The sequence below is a fragment of the Micrasema longulum genome, unplaced genomic scaffold (assembly GCF_059751315.1).
Source record: "Micrasema longulum isolate JH-2025_06_02 unplaced genomic scaffold, ASM5975131v1 h1tg000207l, whole genome shotgun sequence".
In the NCBI taxonomy this organism is placed as follows: Eukaryota; Metazoa; Arthropoda; class Insecta; order Trichoptera; family Brachycentridae; genus Micrasema; species Micrasema longulum.
The window spans coordinates 89,081-110,473 of record NW_028277412.1 but is presented as its reverse complement, the minus strand read 5'-3'; the positions used below and the strand labels follow the sequence as shown (position 1 = coordinate 110,473).

Below are 21,393 nucleotides of genomic sequence, written 5' to 3'. Positions count from 1 at the left end.
ATAGTTTTTTTTTTAAATCATTCCAGAAAGAATATATTTAATAATAATAATATAACGAAGAAAATAGTACCCAAAGAATATGAAATAAGCCGTATAAGCGGTCCGGATCAAGAAAGGGGGATTTATAAAGCCTATAAGGTATTCGGAGTACCCAAGTCTGGATGCGATTTTGAAGAAGATCGAAAAGATGCTGATGGTATAGTGTATCTGGGATTATGTTCAAAAGATATATATGGGGAAGATTGGGCTAGGTACAGTTAGTTTTTCAAGTGGGGTCACGAGAAGTGTACAGGATTTAATAAGAAAGCCTAATTTATTTTCAAGGAGTGTCTGGAATAAAAGTTTCTAAATAGTATTTTTCTCATTGGCTGTTTTTGTTTACTTCACCCGTTGTATTCAAAATTAGGCTTCCAGTGTACCAGAAAATAAGATCCTACTTTCCTCGCCCCAAAAATAGCAAGGTTTTGCAATAATATTGTTTTCATGTATTTCTCCATTGCGATTGGTGTTAATTTTTTAAAATCTATTTAATATTTAATGAAGTAATTGTTAAGTAAATAGCAGCATTTATCTACACTATACCTGGCCGATTACCTTTCTTTCTCATCCTTCCCTTGACCCATCCTTATGGTACCTAACCTAACATCAAGATAGAAGATATTCGAAATTAGAAGATTCGGATTTAGAACAAAAACCAAACAACATTTTTTACTTCACATAAAATCGGATAAAAAGTGGTTGGATTCGTCGCGCGTCGTTGAAAACATTGTAACATATTATAGTGCATTTTGTCATCCAGTGCCCGAAATTGAAGAACATTCAGATCATATTCAAGGTAGGTATCCATTCCATTTTCCTATCCTTTCTTCAAATATTTCCCCATCACAAAACTGAATGAAATTCGTTTTTCATTTACAGTTCGCCCTTTCGTTAACAGTAATACTCGTAGATAATGCCAAATCCTAAATCCATAATTTCATATTTTTAATTCTAGATCATGAAAATAAAATTTGGTTCGAAATATAGGCACATTCCTCTACTTATTATTTTTCAACGGATTATGCCTTTAATCAAGTATTGAAAAATATATGTAATTATAAAAACAAAACACAAAACATTTGTACATTCAAACATGAACAAAATATTTCAGTGGAAAACATAGAAAAAAAAACCTTAACACTTAATCCCATAACTTTAGCATACAATACAAAATAACAGAAAATTAATTTCACATATTACAACAGAGATGAAGAACATTTTAGAGAAGGTAACATAGAAGTCTAGGTATCTACAGGGCTTATGACCTGTCAATGGCTGGTTTAAGTGGTCACTTTACAAACTGTGTAACATTCACCATTCTGCCCATATTTGAACATCTGTGTTCCTTCAATTCTTTCGTCTGTTGGCTTTTCTGAAGTTAAAGAGCTGAAATCTTCATTTATGGGTCAGATTCATTTGATTGAATTATTTCACCTTCATACTAGGCAACGCCCGAAAAATGTGTTTTTTTCAATTTCTATACTTCTTCATGGACCAGGTGGATTTATCAACAATATTTTGACTTAATCAAAATTTTTGTAGACTAGGACTGGATGACCATTGACAGGTCATAAGCTCTGTAGATACCTAGACTTCTATGCTACCTTCTCTAATGATTCTTCATCTCTGTTATAATATGTTAATATTAACAGCTCCCTAAGGAGTTGAATCCAGTCCTTGTCTACAAAAATTTAGACAAATTTGGAGTGACAGAGTCAATGTACAATAATCTACATAATTTTGTTACTTAAAATTTATACCCAAGAGATTATTTGCCAAATTTGGGAAAGTATCATGAAATATGATGACTATCTTGCTATTTTAGCAGTGTATGTTATATTCCCGACACACGGGGGCTAAAAGTATATATGTTGCATTGCTTGAAAATGAAATAATATATCCTGACATGATATCAATTTTAGTTTATTTTTGTGTAAATAAAAGATTTTCAATTTTAATTGTTGCCACTCAGACTTTAAAAATATTGTAATAGTGGAAGTACTTTTATATTTTTTTATAATTTTTTTTTTTAATGCAAAATAACATAAAATGTGAAATTAACATAAGATTTGAAATAAAGCGATCGTTGTTCTTGGTCAAAATAATTTGGTTGTGTTTACGTTAATACCATAAATTGTAAAACATTTAAGTTTGTAAGTGAAAATTCTTGGTGGAAGTTCATTGTAATTTATTATAGAAATAAAAGACAAGTGATACTTTAATCCACAAATTTGGAATATCCAGTGACCGGTTTCATCGCTTTCGTGACATCTTCGAGACTGGTGTCTTTATTAAGGAGTTCAATTTATTTATACAAAACTGCGTTAAGGATAGAGAATTCAAAATTATATGAAAGTAAATTATATAAAATTAATTTTATCTTAAGGATCATTAAAAAAAAAATCGGATGAATTAATGAGTTTATATAATAACTATTTTAATGAGTTTAAGTATTTACTTTTAAAATTTTATTTATATATATTTTTAATTTTATATATGCAATCACCATTGTTGCAAAGTCCAAGAACAATGGCGCAAAATTACTACCTTTTAAAACAGTGTGGATATCTGTGAAGGATATTCCATCTTTCCTGTACTCTGCTTCAAGATTTTGGCGTTGTAAACTAAAAAATGGGCACTGAATTAACAGATGTTCGATACTCTGTGAAGAAATATCATCGCATGGACAATAGTCATCATTGCTTAATTTAAACCCATATGGGTAACTTCTCATAGCTCCGTGTCCAGTAAAAATTTGGGTCGTTTCGAAAGTGCTTTGGTGATGACGGCAGAAGTTTTCTGCATCAGCCAGCGTTGATAAAAACACTTTAGTGCTTTTACTTGTAGAAGAAGTGCGGTAATGATCCTCCCAACGCTTCTGCGTCGTTTGTTTTTACCGCGATTAGCAAATCTAAGGGGAAATTCTGAGAAGAAAGGTGAAGTTCTTTTACAAGTTGCAGCTCTTGCTTGTTCATCCGCTCTCTCATTTCCTACGATACCAGCATGTCCTCTTATCCATCATATTTGAATAATCATTCCTCTGAATTTTAGATAAGCCGACAGATGCTTAATTTTACTCTGAAAATCTACAATTAACGGATTTACCGACCGAGTATCAGTTATAGCTTGAACGCCCGAATGACAATCTGATATTTTTGCGATAACCCACCTCTCTGGTGGTTTTTTTAATAACCATTCGAGAGCTTCTCGTATTGCGAGTAGTTCAGCCTGAAAAACTGAGCAGAAATTGTCTAATTTAAATGTTCTACATAGTAATTCTTTATCACCCTCAAAAGCAACGAATGCCGCTCCCACTTTGCCGTTACGCAGGCTACCATAAGGAGGTATATCTTTGTCAAGTATAATAATACTTTTGGGAATTTTTTCACACGGGTGAGGTAAATCGAAATAGTTCGCAGTTCCTAGATACTTGCATCTGGAATGGAATACAGCTTACCAAATTTATATTATAAATTACGTTTTCTTTTCTTTTATTAATTTATTATAAATAATTAAATTTCTTTTGTCAAGGACATTATAAATGTCCTTTCATTCTTGAATTTTAAGGTCTAACGGTGTAAACCCTGTTAGGGCTTGATCTGAGATGAGTGAAATTGTTGGGTATCCTCAACAAGATCTTATGGCAAATTGTCTTTGAATGCTGTCAAGTTTTTTCTTATTGCACTCATAACGCAGGACATGTGGCCCTGGACGGGGGTGTTTTTGGCATTATTCATATCTTGAACAAATCAGCCAGTTGACATTTCAATCGTAATGGGAATACATAATACCTACCGAATTCTTTATGCTAGTTTTTATAAACTTTTATGAAAGTTATGTATTAAAATAAGGTATAATATAGCTACATAATATAGCATATCACGAAGTTGATAATAATCGTTGTTTTAGTTGATTTCAGATGAGAGATGTTGTATCACACAGAACTACAGAAAAAAAAAAGCAATTTGAAGTACATCTCACTTATATTATATTATGTACTATGTAGGTACAAATTTATGATATTTTTTATAGCTTACCTGTAAATAAAATCACCGTTCATCACTGCTCTAACTATGATATATATATAGGGATATATTTGCTGGCTAGTTAGTGGCATTATTTAAAGTGGAAGAACACAATACATTAGTTTTATGTATTTTGAGGGTACTGGATATTGCTTACTACAAGGTTTTGATAATACCTACATAGAATAAAACACGAGCCACTATTTACACACTTTTATTTAGATATTGAACAAAAAATAACTAAATGAGTAAACAACACTTGATTTATGATGATATACTATAGAAGAAGAGTCAATAACATTGATAACTAGCAGTGCCAAACAGTAATGTATATTTCAACATTTTTTACAACTGGTACCGAGATATAATAAAATTATTGCCATTAAAAATTACACGTTTAAAATACAATACTATTTAAGGTGATAATAATATAATTGTTATTGCAATGATTTACAGTATGGACTTTCACAAAGCGGGATATATTTTAGCCAACGTTCTCACATTTGATACAATTCCCGCAACAAATGACTGTATGTGTTAAGGTAGTTATAAATGAATTAGAATTGGTCCGTAATATGGGATTCACGGACTAATACATCAATGAACATCTATAAATAAAGTTATAGAAATGATTTTCCGTGAGCTAGTTTAAAAAAAGTTAGAATTATCTCAACTTTCTGTTGAATACCTATTGGCACATAGCTTCTCTCCTACATTAGCTTACTATAAGACCATACTGTATTTGACATATACATACTGGGATCCATTTTGGTACATTAGCATTAGAGGGAATCAGAATACGAACTTGGACCCCCTAAGCACTAGCCAAAGAAATCAGTCTTCAAATGGATGCCACCAATATCACTCATTGACTTCATTAATTTTCTAGTTTATTCATTAGTTTACACAGTTAACACCACCTTCTCTCAAAATACTGAATAAGCTTAGTGCTATAGTAACATTCAGATATAATGTATTATAAATACCGTATTGATAACTATTATGATTAAATGTGATTGAAATCTAAGTGCAATAATACATAGGGATTTATTTTCCTCAAAACTTTGGCATTAGCTGCCTCTACACAGATCTCAAGTCTGTTGCGAAGACATCCCTTACTTCTCGTAGCCAAATATTCCTTCATCGGTTCAATATTATACATTCCTTTCCACTACGCCCTCAAACCGCATTACAATATTTCCGCAAAGGGAAGATAATTATTAATATATAATTTCATAATAAAAATAGCTAAAATATTTTAGCCAACCCCCATTATACGGAGCTGCATTTATTCCTAAACATTAACAAAAAATATTTATCCGATTATTTTTCATATATCCCTAATAAATATGTTTAATTGGTATGCTAACGTTTAGCATCTAATAGCTTTAATTAATTCACACCGACGACTTCAGTAGACAATGTTACACCGTGTCCTGTCAGAGATCCACATTCTGCGTGTCTGCTAAGCGATAGGGAATATGGTATTACCCTGATATCTCGGCTAATTGCAATATCCTACACGCTAGTTTAGTTGAACAGCACCTCAGTCCCGCGAAGGTGACGACCGTCTTCCAGTTGGATCACAAGATCTACGAGCGATATCTAATCTCGTGAGCTTAGTTTTCATAAGACTTGCACATACTCCTTATGATAATTCAATACAAATAAAAACACCAATCACATGATCATGCGACAAAGCCATTTGTCTTGTTATTACAATTACAGCTTAATTTATTAAATAGTATTAAATTCTTCTAAATGTGCAGAATATATTTTAAATTTGAAACAAGTGCTCAAAACTTAGAACTTCAATGTGCTGTAAATGAAAAATCCAACACTCTCAATAATTAGTTAAATACTATGTCTTTTAAAACTACGACGAGTGCATCGCCGTAACACCCTGTTTTATTTAAAGGCTAGTAAATAATTACTCATGTTCGGGTCACTCTAACCTGCAAAGTGAAATAGTTTACTTCCTCGGGTCGCGTGTACTAACATCAGTGACGGTTACTGTGGGTGATGCTGGTGCGTCTAAATTCATTTTATCGTACAACTAAGACACGTAGTATTCTAGGGAGGCTTCTTATTCTTGGAAACAGGTACCTAATTGATTCCAGTGCGATACACTACTCACCTCTCCAGATAAAATAACCATATTTTTGGCACATAAACATTTTTGTTATTGTGTCTAATCACAGTTGTAATTTTCATAATTGTTTCATTTGCAAAATAACTACATTCTTCATATTATAAAATTACATTTATGTGTATCCATACTCTAGATCTTACCCGAGAAAAGCTCTAAACATTGTGATTGCCTGAAACGACTTAAAAGCGTTACTTTACACCAAACACATTAACACCTAATTGTATTCCTTTAAACCTACCGTATTACAATACACAGTAATGTTATAGTTAGAAGAAATGTTAAAAAGCTTAACGCTACACACAAAGTGCATCGTGGCCATTATGTACACGTATGTAACCATGTGGCCACAGAAATACAGGTTAATACAACCAATTGCATTTGCGGTTATTACCTACAATTGAACTTTATATTGTACATTCATATTAAATTGTTTTTATTTTAAAATTAAACACACGATTACGCAATATACTATTGAATGATAACAGTAAAATTAACCAACTTCCAACATTCAACATTGTGGATACAAATTACGAAGTGAGGAAGAAGAGTGCAGCTAACTGCACTTCTGATGTTGATTCTCCACATCCAAAACTAGCGTTATATTAAAATGATAAATATGTAAATATATCTACAGTAAAATATTTCATTATTGTATAATGAATGAGTATTGAAAATTTGATATTTGGTTTCAAAAGCCAACAAAAGTATAAAAACGAGAAAAGTTTCTAAACAATTTTATCTCAAAGGAGTGTTTATAAACCATTAATTTCAAAGACTAGAAATCCAAATAAAAATAATTCCATAATGTTACAACGTCTGTCACTCTTTCTGATTATTAACATTCACAGCCAAATATTTAAATCAACGACATAATTTAACTATCGTAAAGAAGAATTTTTCCATTCACATTTAATAATAAATATTAAAACCAATCTTTGGTTGCCACTTTTGAAAGTAAACCGGTTCTGATAATTAAATTTAACAAATAAATAACAACAAATATTTTGTTCAAAGTACGGAGTCAGCACGATGCGATCAAAAACAAAACTTGTATAAAAATTAAATAAACTAATTGAATTTAATAAAGCTATAATACCAGAGCTGAACTCTCGACTTTTAAATTGATCAAATACATAGAACTTAATTCTTTAACGTCACTATTCTGTATTCTCAAACCACTTAAAATCTAAGACAATGTACTTAAATACATTACGTAGTGTATAAAGTGAGCAAATAATTTATTAACATAACAATACTGTAATATCATATGTCTTTTATGTAAACATTAACATATAATTGAATTCATGGTAAAACTACTAACACTGAAAGATTACAAATAAAAAAAACATCAATTATGAATACATTTTACATAAATTTTCATCTTCAATGTTAGATTGGCACAAATAAGTCTAAAGAATGATCATAAAATCAAAGGATAATTCTCACGCAGAGAAATACAAAAATTTGGCACAATATTGCATGCGAGGGTATAAAGATTTAATAATTTAAATGGGAAGACTGTATACATAAGGGGATTTAAATTCTAGATATGTATTTTCAAGTACAGGATGATATGGTCAACTTGATAATTGAATGTTGATATGTATGTAAATAATATAAGAACCTTACAGCTGTGAAAATGTGTTCATAAAGAACGAGGAAACATCCTCAATGAATAACAGCTTACGCGGGTAGGATGGGAGCGTTGTAACAAAACCATTTATACCCTATATTACATTATGCATCCATTATCAGATACATATATAACCACAACGATAAATATAATTAAATAAAAATAACAAATCTTTGGTTTGTTCCCTAGACCAATTAACTCTTTTAATTATTTCATTTTTTGATCAAGACATTAATGTAAATTTTCTTAAAGGATTTGATCCCACCAGTTTCGTATAATCGTGTCAGAAGTCAGACAATATAGACTGCGGCAGTCTTCTGTACAGACTGCAGACCGACACATTATATACAAATTATATTGTCATTAAGCTTTCTCGCCTTTCTTTCTACACTATTCTATCATCAACAGATTACCTACCACCTAATTGACAATCGCATAAATTGTACAATTTATTTTCCCGATATGCAAAAACTAACTATTCCTTATGATCCAAATGCAGTCAATGTTTCCTAATTTGACGATGACAAATATTATGTATCATGTGCTTAATGAATGAAATGCCTTTGCAGAGGTCATTTGTACCCCGACTCTTGATAATGTTCTTGTAAATGAGATCAAAAATCGATTCCTCGTATCCCAAGAGTGATACTGTAAATTTTGAATGTTCCAGATCTTAATATGAAAATATCTAAAATACACACTAAGACTTATAAGTGAAGAGATTCGAAGACACCTTGCAGGTATCTAGATTGCTTTGTATAAAATCAAGTAGACTTTCGGATCACATAAAGTTAACAGCAGCAGAGTCTCGGTTTGTACTCGTAACGTAGTATCCGGCCACTTAGTGTATGGGAGCCTTTACTATATGATTCGGTCCGATGTAATGATAGCCAGCCATCTGCTGCCCAGCCGTCTCCATAAAAATTCTGCAAAAGAAAATTACTTTTGAATACTACATATTATAGCAACGAAGAAAACTAATGTGCGCAACACTCAAACAGATATTATTTTATACAACTTTATAAATATTCACGGCGTAAGCCGGTTTGTTTTCGTAGCTAAAGAGGAGACACTCGCATTAAAAGGTCTATTAGGGATACCAAACTATGGAAGTTTTTCTCAAAATAATATTTATATACATTTTTTGACATACCATTATAACACATACACAGAATTAAAAAAAACTATTATGTTACTACTAAACCTCAATTGGTCGCAATACTAAAAAAATATGCATAGTTGGAAAGTTTTCTGATGTTTATGTTGATAACAAAATAATAATATGTTGATAACAAAAAAAAAAAAATATTATTTTACACAATGCTTATTTATTGAATGACAACTTTTTGAATGCATAAACTAAACAATATTATAGGGGTAATAATAAAAAAATCAATTAGCTTAGCTAAGAAATATCATGACCAATCGAAGTCTGGGTAAACGAAGTCTGTGTCTTTATTTTTCTAAAGTTGCGAAAATGTTTAATAGAATTCTGAATAATAATTAGGAAGACGTTGATTGATTTTCACCTAAAACTAACTTCGATACTAGGTTTTATTGGATATTCATTTTCTGTTAAAAAGAATACTTCTTGAGAAACTTAAAAGTGGTTTGCGTCGGTTTGATCGTAAAGGATAAGTAATGAATGAGGAATGGTTCGAGAGATGTATAAATAATACTGAACGGAAAAACAATATTTACACAGGGAGTATTAAAAAGGTAAAAGGTCTGTAGGCTTACCGGGAATAACTCCACAAAGGGACTGGTAAAATGGAGGCAGGTCTTCTCTTTGGTTGGTTGGATAACACTGGGAATGGTCTCCGGATGGTTTAGTGGAAATGTCAGCTTACTTTGGATTTCCAGGGATGTGTGATGTGATAAGAAAGCTCGGAATAAACATGGTAAATAGCCAAATAAACAAAATCTCATACTTTTAAGGATTCGTGGGAATGGTGATATTGTGGTGACCATATTATTATACTTAGTTATCACCTGAAAAGTAGTATTAGACGCTGAATGTTTATTTCGATAATGTCCATAAAAATGTAAAAGTTTTTCATAATAACTGTCAAAAGGATTTAATATTGGAAATGTTAAGACAATACTTCATTTAAAGCCTACCTGTAAATTAAATTAAAAAAAAAAAACAAATATCTAAATCATAACTGAATTCAAAATACAGTCAAACTTGGTTACTCGTATATCAGCAACAGAAATGAGGAAACACTCGTTAAAATTTTAATTTAAGGTTTTCTCCAGACACTTTAACATTCAATTTTATAACGAGCTCACTTATCGGACATACCGAACAGAAATATTGTCAATAATTGCACAAAAAATCTTAAAATGTTTAAAAACATAATTTTTGAAAAAAGAACCTAAGTAATAATAAATAGAATTAAGAATAGTCCAGAAACCACATACGCGCATCAAACAGAAGGCGACTTAACTACTCTTGAAAGAGTAGTTTTACGTTTTGACCCATTGGTTTCTTTGTAGACGTCGCTTAATACGCAACTCCCGATTCGAATTCAACTGTGCCGTGTTGTGTCGTTTTAAAGTGTAGAAATACTGCTGGGATCTTAAAGAAACAGGACGGGATCACATTTCATGTGTAATTAGCAAATGCATGTGTAAGTAGCAAATGCATTACTTAAAAATTGAAATATTTTTCAATCTGTCAGATTGTCGAAGAAAACAAAATGGACATTTCGTTAGTGTTGCCAGGGTAGTAATTTTTTTACCGTAATTTGCTCATCTAATGAGAAAACTAATGAAAATTGGACCTCGGATTAAACAACGCCGTGGTGGACGTTTGACCCACATTATCTTTAAAACATAAAATATTATTTAACATGATACAAAAATATCAGTTTTATGTAAAATAAAATTTGTTTTATGTTTTAAGTTCAATAATTAAATTACTCTTATTAAATGACGCTTTACTTATCTACTCTGTTGTGTCAATCAATGTTTCCGCGTGCCCAATGAAATTTTAGAGAAATTAACAAATTGCTTTTTTTGTTGTGATTACGCGGCGATTTCACGAATGCGCGCGGCGAAAGTGGGGCAAAGTGGGAGGCCCTTTGGAATCAGTCTGATGTATTCAAATATGATTCTACACTTCTTCTGGACTATAATAAACGGCAGCTAACTTAAAGGATTGATACCACCGGCCTAATTTTGTGCTATAAACTAGTAGAAATAACGACGGATTATAGTAGTTGACAGATTATTGAGCGGCGGATTACTGAGTAATGCACAAATATAACGAGCACATTCAGCTGGTCCTATCTTCCTCATAAAAACCAAGTTCGACTGCACATATAGAAAACAAAATAATCAGTTCATGGCTACGATGAAAATCAGAACTATGTAGGCGGTAAGAAATGGCAAATAATTTTATTTCCGATAGTAATTCCTGTTTAATGACATTTTATAATAACAAAATATTCTCACTGTTTTAATATGTTTCGAGTCCTATTGTTCATTATTCATACAATGAATTACTCTAGTATTACAAGTAAAACAGTATAAGGTAAATTTTATCCATAGAATTCATCAACATTTTTTCCATATTTATATTTGATTTGTTACAGTATATTAATAAATTATTTGATATATCTGTGGCTTGGATCTAAAAGGGCATATGTCAGACTTATTTTTTTTCTTGCATTTTGAATTTTGTAGTACATTTAAAACCTGTTCAGAGGGTGGATGATTTCGTAATCAGGAGAAATTTTCAATCCACACTGAAAACTGACAGCTCAAGAGTCTGAAGTTAGTCTCTATCATTATATCAACTTGTTGGTAAGTTAAATCAATAGACAAAACTTAAAAATCATCCGTTTACTTTTATCGTGTTTTACGAACATTTATAGCCGCCATTTTTGTGACTTAGTTGTAATTTTAAAGACGGTTTAATGTGTTTTAAAGAAATTTATTCTTTATGAATATGATATTCAAAGAGGTTGGAATAAAAAATTTTCAAACATCATTCCACAATTATTTAAATAAAAAATAACACTACTCTCAATACATTTTTTTTGTTGGTCCCGTGAAAAAACGTAACAGGGTATTTTTACAAGTCGAGAATAACATTAAAAATATATATTTGGAGTGGATTTTTACAATTCAAAAGATATAACTATCAATGCATTCAAAACCAGTTTTCTGTGCGCAAAATGAGCACATACATAACGGCTCGCATTTGGCAAAATGTCATTTTGACGTCACGCATTATGATCACCAACTGCACTTCTAATAAACATTGCGTACAAGTTTGGTGCCAAAATGTCATACGTGCCGTTTGTCCCACGGGATGCGGAACGTCTCATTTTTGAGTAATTCAAAATATGCATATTTTAAACCTTCGTAGAAAATGTATCCGATGTCGAATGAAAAAAAAATTATTACCATCATAAACTTTTGATAATAATTAAAATAATTGTAAAAAATTTAAAATACACTTTTTAGGGGTTTTATTGTAATTATGTGTTAATGTTTTCATTAATATTGGTTTTCAAACAATTCATTATAACGCCACAAAATTACTAGATTTACAACAAGAATCCAAGCCAAAGAAATATAAAAATAAAATTAACAATGCTTATAATATTTACATGAATAAAGAAAAACCCGTTAATATTATTTCATCATCTTTATTTTAAGATAAAAGATATTTGTGTCTACAACTTACTCCAATACAATTAATAAGTGACATATAAAAAAACCGTTAAGAAATATATTGATTTATTTTCAACTGTTTCTATTAAATAAATCTACAATGTTTCCACAATAAAAAAACAAAAAAGTAATAAACATTTCTTCATTCAGTGATTTAAATAAAAAATATATATGATATAAACAAGATTAACTAATAATTTATGTATTAATTAAAGTCAACATACAAAGCTAATTTTCTTAAGTGTTCTTTAAGAAAAGTTATTTTATATGGAGAGAATAAACGGGAAAAAACTAATGACTACATAATTCTATACTCATTTGAGAATTATATATATAAATTTTATTGAATAGAAGGAAATATGCTGAAGAAAATTAACAAACTTAAAAAGATGATTTAAAGTGGTTAAAAAACCCATTGACATAATATTGATTTGTATATAATAAAATGTACGTACAGTAAAACCTCGTTTTTACATTTCTCAATTTTATGTTTCCCCGCCTTTAACACCGAAATGCCGAAAAGTCCCATTTTTTACCATACATTTTTATTAAAATATTCCCCCCAATAATAATATTAGCGTTTTTTATAACCCCAGTTTTACATTTAAAAAATTCGAAACTCTATCGATCTTTCAAAAGACGCCAAGGCGCACGTAACCGCGTTTGCCCAAAATGGAGAATAAATTTAAGGTAAGTAAAAAAAAAGGTAAATTATTGTCTCAAACTAAATTCAACGTAGGTGCAGTGTAATTGACCTTTTTTTGAAGTGTCTAATTTTTACATTTTACTAAATTGTGACATGCAGTTGACGCATGTTAAGGAAGAATACAGTTTTTACATCAATCAATTACAATGCAGAAGGTTTAAAATGTGGCAATAGAAATATTATTAAAACATAATGTGAAAGAAGATGGTTTAAATATTTTTATTGTAAAAGTGTGAAACAGTTTTGACGCGATGTAAATGACAGTTTATATTCTGTGGTGCCATGGTAAATAAAGTGATACCATATAAATAAAATTTCCCCATATTCCGGGGAAAAATCATTGTATGTATTTTATGCAGATAAGTACATAAATGATTTAAACAAGTTTTTTAATTCAATAGAAAAACACATAATATTGATAGAAAAAAAATAAAATATTTCAATGAAATCATCGAAAATAGTTCACAATTAGACGGTTTTTACATTTTTTCTGGCAGTATATTTACACTATAGTCTGGAACATTCATTTTATTTTGATGTAATTCCATTTTTTTTCATACGTTTTTCATTTCCTCACTTCAGTGTTGTTCAGTTTTATGGCTTTTTTCGTTGCTCCCTTGAAAAACGTAAAAAGGCTGTTTTACTGTACATTAAAAAATATCTAGATACAGATATATGTATTAAAAGAATTTCAATGTATGTAACCATATCTGACTGATTTATAAAATAATTTCTATAACACAATATAAACGAGATGTGATTATTTCTCTGTAAATGATAAAACAATATATTTAGCACTTATTTCAATATTGCAAAGACAAAATTTAACTCATTAATATGCTAAAAATCTAAAACATTTTGACACTCTGAAAAATGAAACTAATATTACTAAACTAATTCAAATTACTAAATAGTAAAATGTATGTACCTCACAAATCTAGTTTTCTAGTTTAATCTAATTCTCATTAAACTAATGATATCTCAATGAAAGGATAATTAATATTGTCACAATGGTTTAAAATTATGTCAAAAACTATAACAAATGAGAAGTGTGCTATAAACACGAAAACTACAGATTTGGTCCATATCAAAGCACTTAACAAAGTTATTATAATGATTCTATCGATAAAGAAACCATCCGACAAATAACGAGATAATATTTGGCTTCGGATCAATCGCGAAAGGAACGATTCTTAAGGATAAGAATTCAAACAAATCAAACAAACTATATATTTGGCCACAATTTCCTAAAAAAATCCTCTCAAAATTGCGAAAAGCAAATTTGCCAAATGTCCATTTAAGTGTTTGTACAAAAAAGTGAATACATCTATAAAAAAAGTATTTACAAGTAAGATGCTCGTATAAAATAATCGACACTTCCGATAAGATTTACGACAAAAGTTACCATCCCTTCGTACTAGATACAAGAGACTAAGTCATTGTGATGAGGAAGTTCAATGGTTTTAAAAAAAAGTATTTTTAATAGACTATCAAATTAAGCAAAAAAAAGTTTTTTTGATGAATCATATATCAACGCTATGATTATTTAATTTTGTAATTTTGAAAATCTCCATCGAAACATCGAAATTACATCGCCTGCGACGTCACGATTTCAAGTCTAAAAACAGATTATTTGTAGCTAACGTCAGAAGACACAAAGTCGAAAAACATGACTATCCCTGAAATCAGAAATCCGTCTGCCGATTGCCACAGCAATAGCATAATTGATTGGTTATTGTAAATATGTAAAAATGATGTGGTCACACGAACCTGCGATGTTGCAAACTGGTTCATTTATATGAATGTTTTCATAAGTTTTTGAGAAACTTGGCCGTACAATTTAACGAGGTGTAAGAAAACATTTTTTATATCCAATCTACCGCAGCACTGAACTTCCTCATTCAGATCCACATTAGTTTGGAGAGTTTGTATCACTAATACGGGTTGAACTTGTTTCTGTCGGATTTGTTTTTGACGGGCTGATCGCCCAGGCTGTTCTGCTGGGCGGGGGAGCGCGGGCGATTGGGGCCGCGGTGCGCTCGGTGCACGCCCGTGGTCTGGATGGGGGCGGAGCCCAGCAGCTCCGTCAGCCCCCCGAGGGCGGACAGCGAGCTGAGCGCGTTGAGCGCCCCCGGCTTGGTGAGCAGCTGAGCCAGCGGGATGGCGGAGGCCAGCGAGCCGGCGCTGCCGCCGTTGCTGCCGCCGGCGCCCTCCCCGTTGCCCGCGTTGCCCAGGTTGGCCTTCTGCAGTTCTACGCTGTGGAAACACAAGGGGCGGGTGATGGAAACAAGTTCGGGAGGCTGGCGGACCAAATGAGATAAGGTCGGAAATTCGGATATTGAATGTGCAAATTGGTTGTTTGGTGAGGGAAGAAACGCGGTGCAGTTTTGGCCAAATTAATATTTGAATTGATATTATCACCCATTTCCCACTGTTATCTCGGCTGTCAGTATGATTAGTATACAAATTAGAGCGAGGCGAGTTAATAAGTGTGATTCCCCAAAGTGAAAAGTGAAATGATAATAGTAATAGGGCCGTTCTCACAATGCGAGTAAATTTCTCTAATTTTCTAGTAATAGAGATAGCATTTCCAATCACGGCTACCGAATAGTATTTAAACATTAAGTTTAGGTATTATTTGGTAGCAATAATTCAAATTGATATCTCGAGTATTAGAAAAATATGAACCTGATAAATTAAACAAATTTATTCAAATTTTAAGAATGACCGAATAGTAAAATGTTTCGTAGTCTTTGAAAGTACATTGTTGATGAGTGTAGTGTTGTTAAATAATAAAAATCAACATGGACAAAAAAGCGTCAAAAGGATTAAATCTGTTTACCAGAGGATGTTAAGTACCATTTGAGAGTGATCATTGTGACTAAACCATTAGAGTAAAGCGAATGGGAAACTGAATGATCACCTCTTTGTTTGCTTACAAAGGCCAAACACAATTTAAGATAAATATATTGTGTGAAGCCTTAGAAAGACTGAAAAGGTAAATTAATATAAAAGGATGGAGAATCAGCTGTGGAAGGCGGCAACTGGAACGTTAGGGGCGTTAAAAAAATCATTGTTGGAGTATTGCGAGGATTTGTCAAATGATGTTTAAATGGTTGGTAGACATTGGATGGACCTGGATATATTTCAGGAGGAAGACATTTGACGGAATTTTCCAAACTATTTTGTACCTAGGCTGAAAAAAAGTGTTATGGGACGAAAATTACAAACATATAGTACACAGAGTTACATTGTAAAAAGACAGTTGGAAAATTCTGCGCAACTTTTATTTAAAAAAAAAAGACAACATCAACAATGAAAATTTATGAAAACATATGGGAAAGTATTTGACAATCAGGCAAAAAAAATAAAATTGCATTCAATAAAAGTAAGCTACACAATTTCCCACACTATCCTTCCACACAGTTATTTCCCGGAGAATGTAAAAATATAAATGTTCCATTCTAACCTCATGTTGATCAGGTACTGCGCTAGCGCTACAGCGTCCGGGTTCCCGGTAATGGTGATAGTACGGTCGGTGGCACCTCCCTCCCGCTCTTCGCAGTTAGAGATGCGAATCATGGCGCCGGATATTTGCCGGATCTCAGCAATTTTGGTACCCCCCTGTTTAATTTTAAACAATTAACTAATTACATTTTAAACAATTAAGAAATAACATTTGGACAAACTCAAATATTGTAATGAAACCAACTGGTCCAAGAAGTTTAAAAATGTAAAAATTGTTTTCAGGCGTTGCCTAGTATGTGAAATAATTCAGTCAGATGAATCTCTTCGTAACAATAAAGGTTTCAGCTCTTTAACTTCACTTAAATCAACAGATGGAAGAATTGAAGAAATATGGATGTTAAAACATAGGCAAAATGGTGAATGTTACACAGTATGTAAAGTGGCCACTTAAACCAGCCAATGACAGGTCATAAGCCCTGTAAATGCCTTGACTTCCATATTCCCTTATTTAAGGTATTCTCCATCCCTGTTGTAATTTGTTAATTAACTATGTGTTTAAAAAAAAAATGCATAACAGGATTGTAACTACATTTACAACTTTTCGACAGCTTTACTAAAAATTTTAAGAAACCAAAATTAAATTTATGCAAAGAAAAGCGGTACACTTTAATAGGATAAACACTTACAGTAAAACCTCATTAAAACGATCCTCAATTTTACGTTTTCCCGCTTTTTACACCGAAATGTTCAGGTCCCATTTTTTTCTACATACATTCCTCATTCAAATATTGTCTCAATTAAGGTTTTCATAAACCCGGTTTTATGTTGAGAAATTTTTGAAACTCATTTGATGTGTTAAAAAACACCGAGCCTGACACCGAACTGGAGGATAAAATCAGGGTAAATAACAAAACGATAAATTATTCTCACTAAATTCAAAGTAGGTGTGCAATGCAATTAACTTTTTTTGTTTAAATGCCTAATTTTAAGGCTATAATGCATTATATTTTGACACATTTTTCAAGCAAATACAATCTTAGTGATATTCTGATGTCCTTAAGGGTTAGTTTTTTATTCCCTTATATGTTTTCTGAACAAAAATGCCGTGACACACAGTTGATGTATGTTTAGGAAGAATAAAATCTTCAAATCAATAATTTACAATGCATGTCAACCGATGTAGATGCAAATCCATTAAACAAAGAAACAACAAATATTTAATGACTTGAGAAGAAATCAAGCAATGGTATCCAATAAAATGACTAACATATCAGCGGTTCAAAGAATAAAATATGTTTAAGTTACGCGTATAAATAGAGAAACAACTTGCCAAGAGATAAGATACCAACTAACAAATTACAACAGGGATGAGATCATTTTAGAGAAGGGAATATGGACAAACATTTGCTGGCGTAGAATGCTGCGGAAACCATGGACAGCCCATAGGACTAATGTCTCCATAATCCATTGCTTTTAAGGAATAAATTAGAAATATTTCACCTGGACAAACTCAAAATATTGTAGATAAAATATCATTTGAAATCACACAATATTGACGCTGTTGCATAAGAACTTTCCACTAAATTGAGAGAATATATAGCGTTTAAAGTAGGAGTTCTCGAAACTAAGTAATGAACGGAAAGATATGGCTGAAATTCTCTATAGTTTGGAAACATTTCTTCTGTATTCCTCAGAAAAATGAAGAAAACCATAAAAATTAAAGTGAACTAAGTATTAAAAATTATATCATTTAATTGTCATTCAATACGCCGTTTTGAGAAATACATAAAAGACATACACGACGAATACAATGTTATGATGTAATAACTTATATTTACAAATAAGTTGCCAATTAACAATACTTACAATAAGTAACTTAAATCTAATACAATGTTATTTTACTGAAAGAAACTTAGCTTCTTCCTTCTAATATTAACTATCTGTTACACACTCATTCAGAATTTTTGAGCCATGGAACATCAGCTGTTGACTTATCCAATGGACTATTAGTTGACAGCCCTATGGCCCAATTGTAGAAACAACAGCTATGGAAATCAAAACCACTAGTGAGATGTTACTTGTGATGACCGTATATACATATGTCAATCCAATTCAGTTACATCTCGAAGGGTAAACACCTTCGTTGCCCTACTTTGATAAAGAGCCTAGCCTATGGGAATGCCTGAAAAGCTCCAACACGCTTCTCCGAGCCACTGCAGGGTGGATTCATTCACCCTTTTTCGAGCATGGCTGCAAATGCTGAGACCGCCATGAGGACACTATTTATCACATTTATGAAAAAAATTATTTAATTTTTGTTACGGGATTTTTTAAAATGAATTTATTAGCTAACAAAAAAATCCACAATAGGGAAATATCACATACTATGATTACCGATAAAAATAAATGAAATGAATTTAGAATAATTAATTGTATTTTCAAAATCAATATAAATCTTGTAGAAAAATGTTTTAATACATAAATATAAAAAAGATATTCAATTAAAATATGTCGGTAGAAAAACGCGATGTGTTTGGCCTTGGTTGTTATGACGTCAAGATTCATGATATTGTTCTACACAATTTTCAATGGCAGGAACAAATAAACATGGATCGCGCCATATTAGGGGCGTGGCCGTGGAATGACCGTTTTTGCGGGAATTCAAAATTACAAATTGAAAAGTATTTTTAATGCTACTAATAATTAGCAAAAAAATATTTTTTTAATGGACAGTATTGCATAGACATTTATTACTTTTGAAATGTAAAAAAAAAAAGTCATTTTTCCCTATTGCCCACTGTGACAGTTTTTCGAGCAGAATATTTACACTATAGTCTAGTACATTATTTTTATTTTTATGTAATTCCATAAATTTTTCATCTCACTTTAGTGTTTTCCTCAGTTTTACATTTTTTTACCGCTTTTTAAAATAAACATTTCAATCCATAACTTTAGCGTACATAATCAAATTACAGAAAAAAAAAATTGGGTTAACATAGGCATATATATGAAAAAAAATGTATTCCATGTTAAGGTAATCAGCGCCGGAGATAGTGCTACACATAGTTAAAAATTACAGTTTTAAAAAGGAAATGCTTTAAAAGTATGGATATGAATTAAATAAGGATAAATTAAATTAATCTACATATCCATGTTTGTTTGGTAATATGTGGAGCCGTGGAAAAGGTGAGTACTCAGCAGTTTGAACTGTCCAAATCAATAGAGAAGCGACTTATGTGCGTTTGACAGTATGTCACCATCGGCTTAAAATATTCATAATTAAAGAATGACAATTTGATCTCTATAGTGAATTTATAGAATAATCAACGGGACATTTATCAACATGAAGTTAAAAGTAATGGCAGCACATATTAACAAATCAAAACACAATATAAATGGGGTGTATTTACCTTTCCAATAATGCATCCAATAAGTTCATTGGGCACAGTCATTTCATGAGACTGCTGGTTGGAGGGGGGTTGATTACGATTCTGTGAAGTGCGGAGTTGAGATCCAGCCAGCGCAGCCAAAGCTGTCAAATCCATATCTTTGTAAATAAGACTATATTATTCACGAGTATCAAGGGGAGAAACACTTATATAAACAATAAATAACGCAACGGGTTTGGTGAGAAAGTTAGTATTGTAAAAGCTATTGTTTTATCTTGCAATTGAGTCGTAGATTCACAAAATCAGCTTAGGAAGATTTATCTACTTTCGAGCAAATCACATCACATAAAAATTATCAATATATAATTATATACAGTCGAACTTAGTTATTACGAGGAAATTTGATTTCCTTGAGGCCATTTTAAATTGAATTTTGATACATTTTGCAAACAAATACACTTTTAATGATGTTGGGATGTCCTTTACAGTTATTTTCCATTAAACACTTATTTTTTGGAAACTAACGGTTTTTTAATGAAACTGTCATATCGACATTTGACTAAATTCTGGCATGCAGTAGACACACATTCAGAAAAATTCAAGAACCTTTACTATGCAGAAAGTTCGAAAATGTGGCAGTGGAAATATTACAAAAAGTTATCATAATAGTGTGATACGGTTTTGCTGCGCTCTAAATGACTGTTGAAATTTCAGCGATTTTTAGTGATGTCACGCTGCCCTATTGCTTGTATGTTCAATGGACCATTTTGCAAATTTTATGTGAGACATTTTTACAGACAAATTCCATATGATTCTTGATTTTGGTCGTATATATAACGGGAAAAATAAAGACATAAATTTTCACAGTTTGAAGCTATGGTATATAAATATAAACCTTCAAATCGTTTTTGTTAAATTATAATGTATAACTTATATAGCAGCATTTTTGTAATATAAGGAAATAACTTTAATTTTAACCTTTTTAATTTGTAATTTAAGCGAAACAATTTACTTTGTTATCACATGCTACGAATTTATCCAACCTCTGTGGAAATCGTACCCAGTGTAATTCCCGAAGTAGTGGAGTGATATGACTGAACTTAGAGATTTCAAAAATAAGTCTTGCTGCGGCATTCAATACAGACTGTGGGCGAGTAATTTTATTCATTGGTAGACCTGCGTCGACGCGTCAAATAGTGGTATATTGATGTAAAGGGTTATTTTCAAAATCGGAACTTATATACTTTGAAAAATTTAATTTATTTCTTGACTACTCAGTATACAAAATTATCAGT

The 21,393-nt window shown here is 31.6% G+C and overlaps 1 protein-coding gene across 11 annotated transcripts in view; it reads right to left on the bottom strand.

Moving 5' to 3' along the window:
• Positions 1-8,227: 8,227 nt before the first annotated feature.
• The window catches only part of mub (poly(rC)-binding protein mub), a 33,144-nt gene continuing 19,978 nt past the window's right edge, over positions 8,228-21,393 (bottom strand). For 4 of the 11 annotated variants that reach the window (XM_088243353.1, XM_088243358.1, XM_088243355.1 and 1 more), the window contains 3 exons: positions 20,120-20,256; positions 16,711-16,865; positions 14,718-15,497 (listed from right to left, as the gene is read on the bottom strand). In XM_088243353.1, coding sequence (XP_088099479.1) covers positions 15,176-15,497; positions 16,711-16,865; positions 20,120-20,256 — 614 coding nt within the window. In that variant the 3' untranslated portion in view covers positions 14,718-15,175. Of the gene's footprint in view, positions 8,776-14,717; positions 15,498-16,710; positions 16,866-20,119; positions 20,257-21,393 lie in introns of those variants that run through there. The other 7 variants (XM_088243356.1, XM_088243363.1, XM_088243361.1 and 4 more) reach the window with 3 other exon arrangements.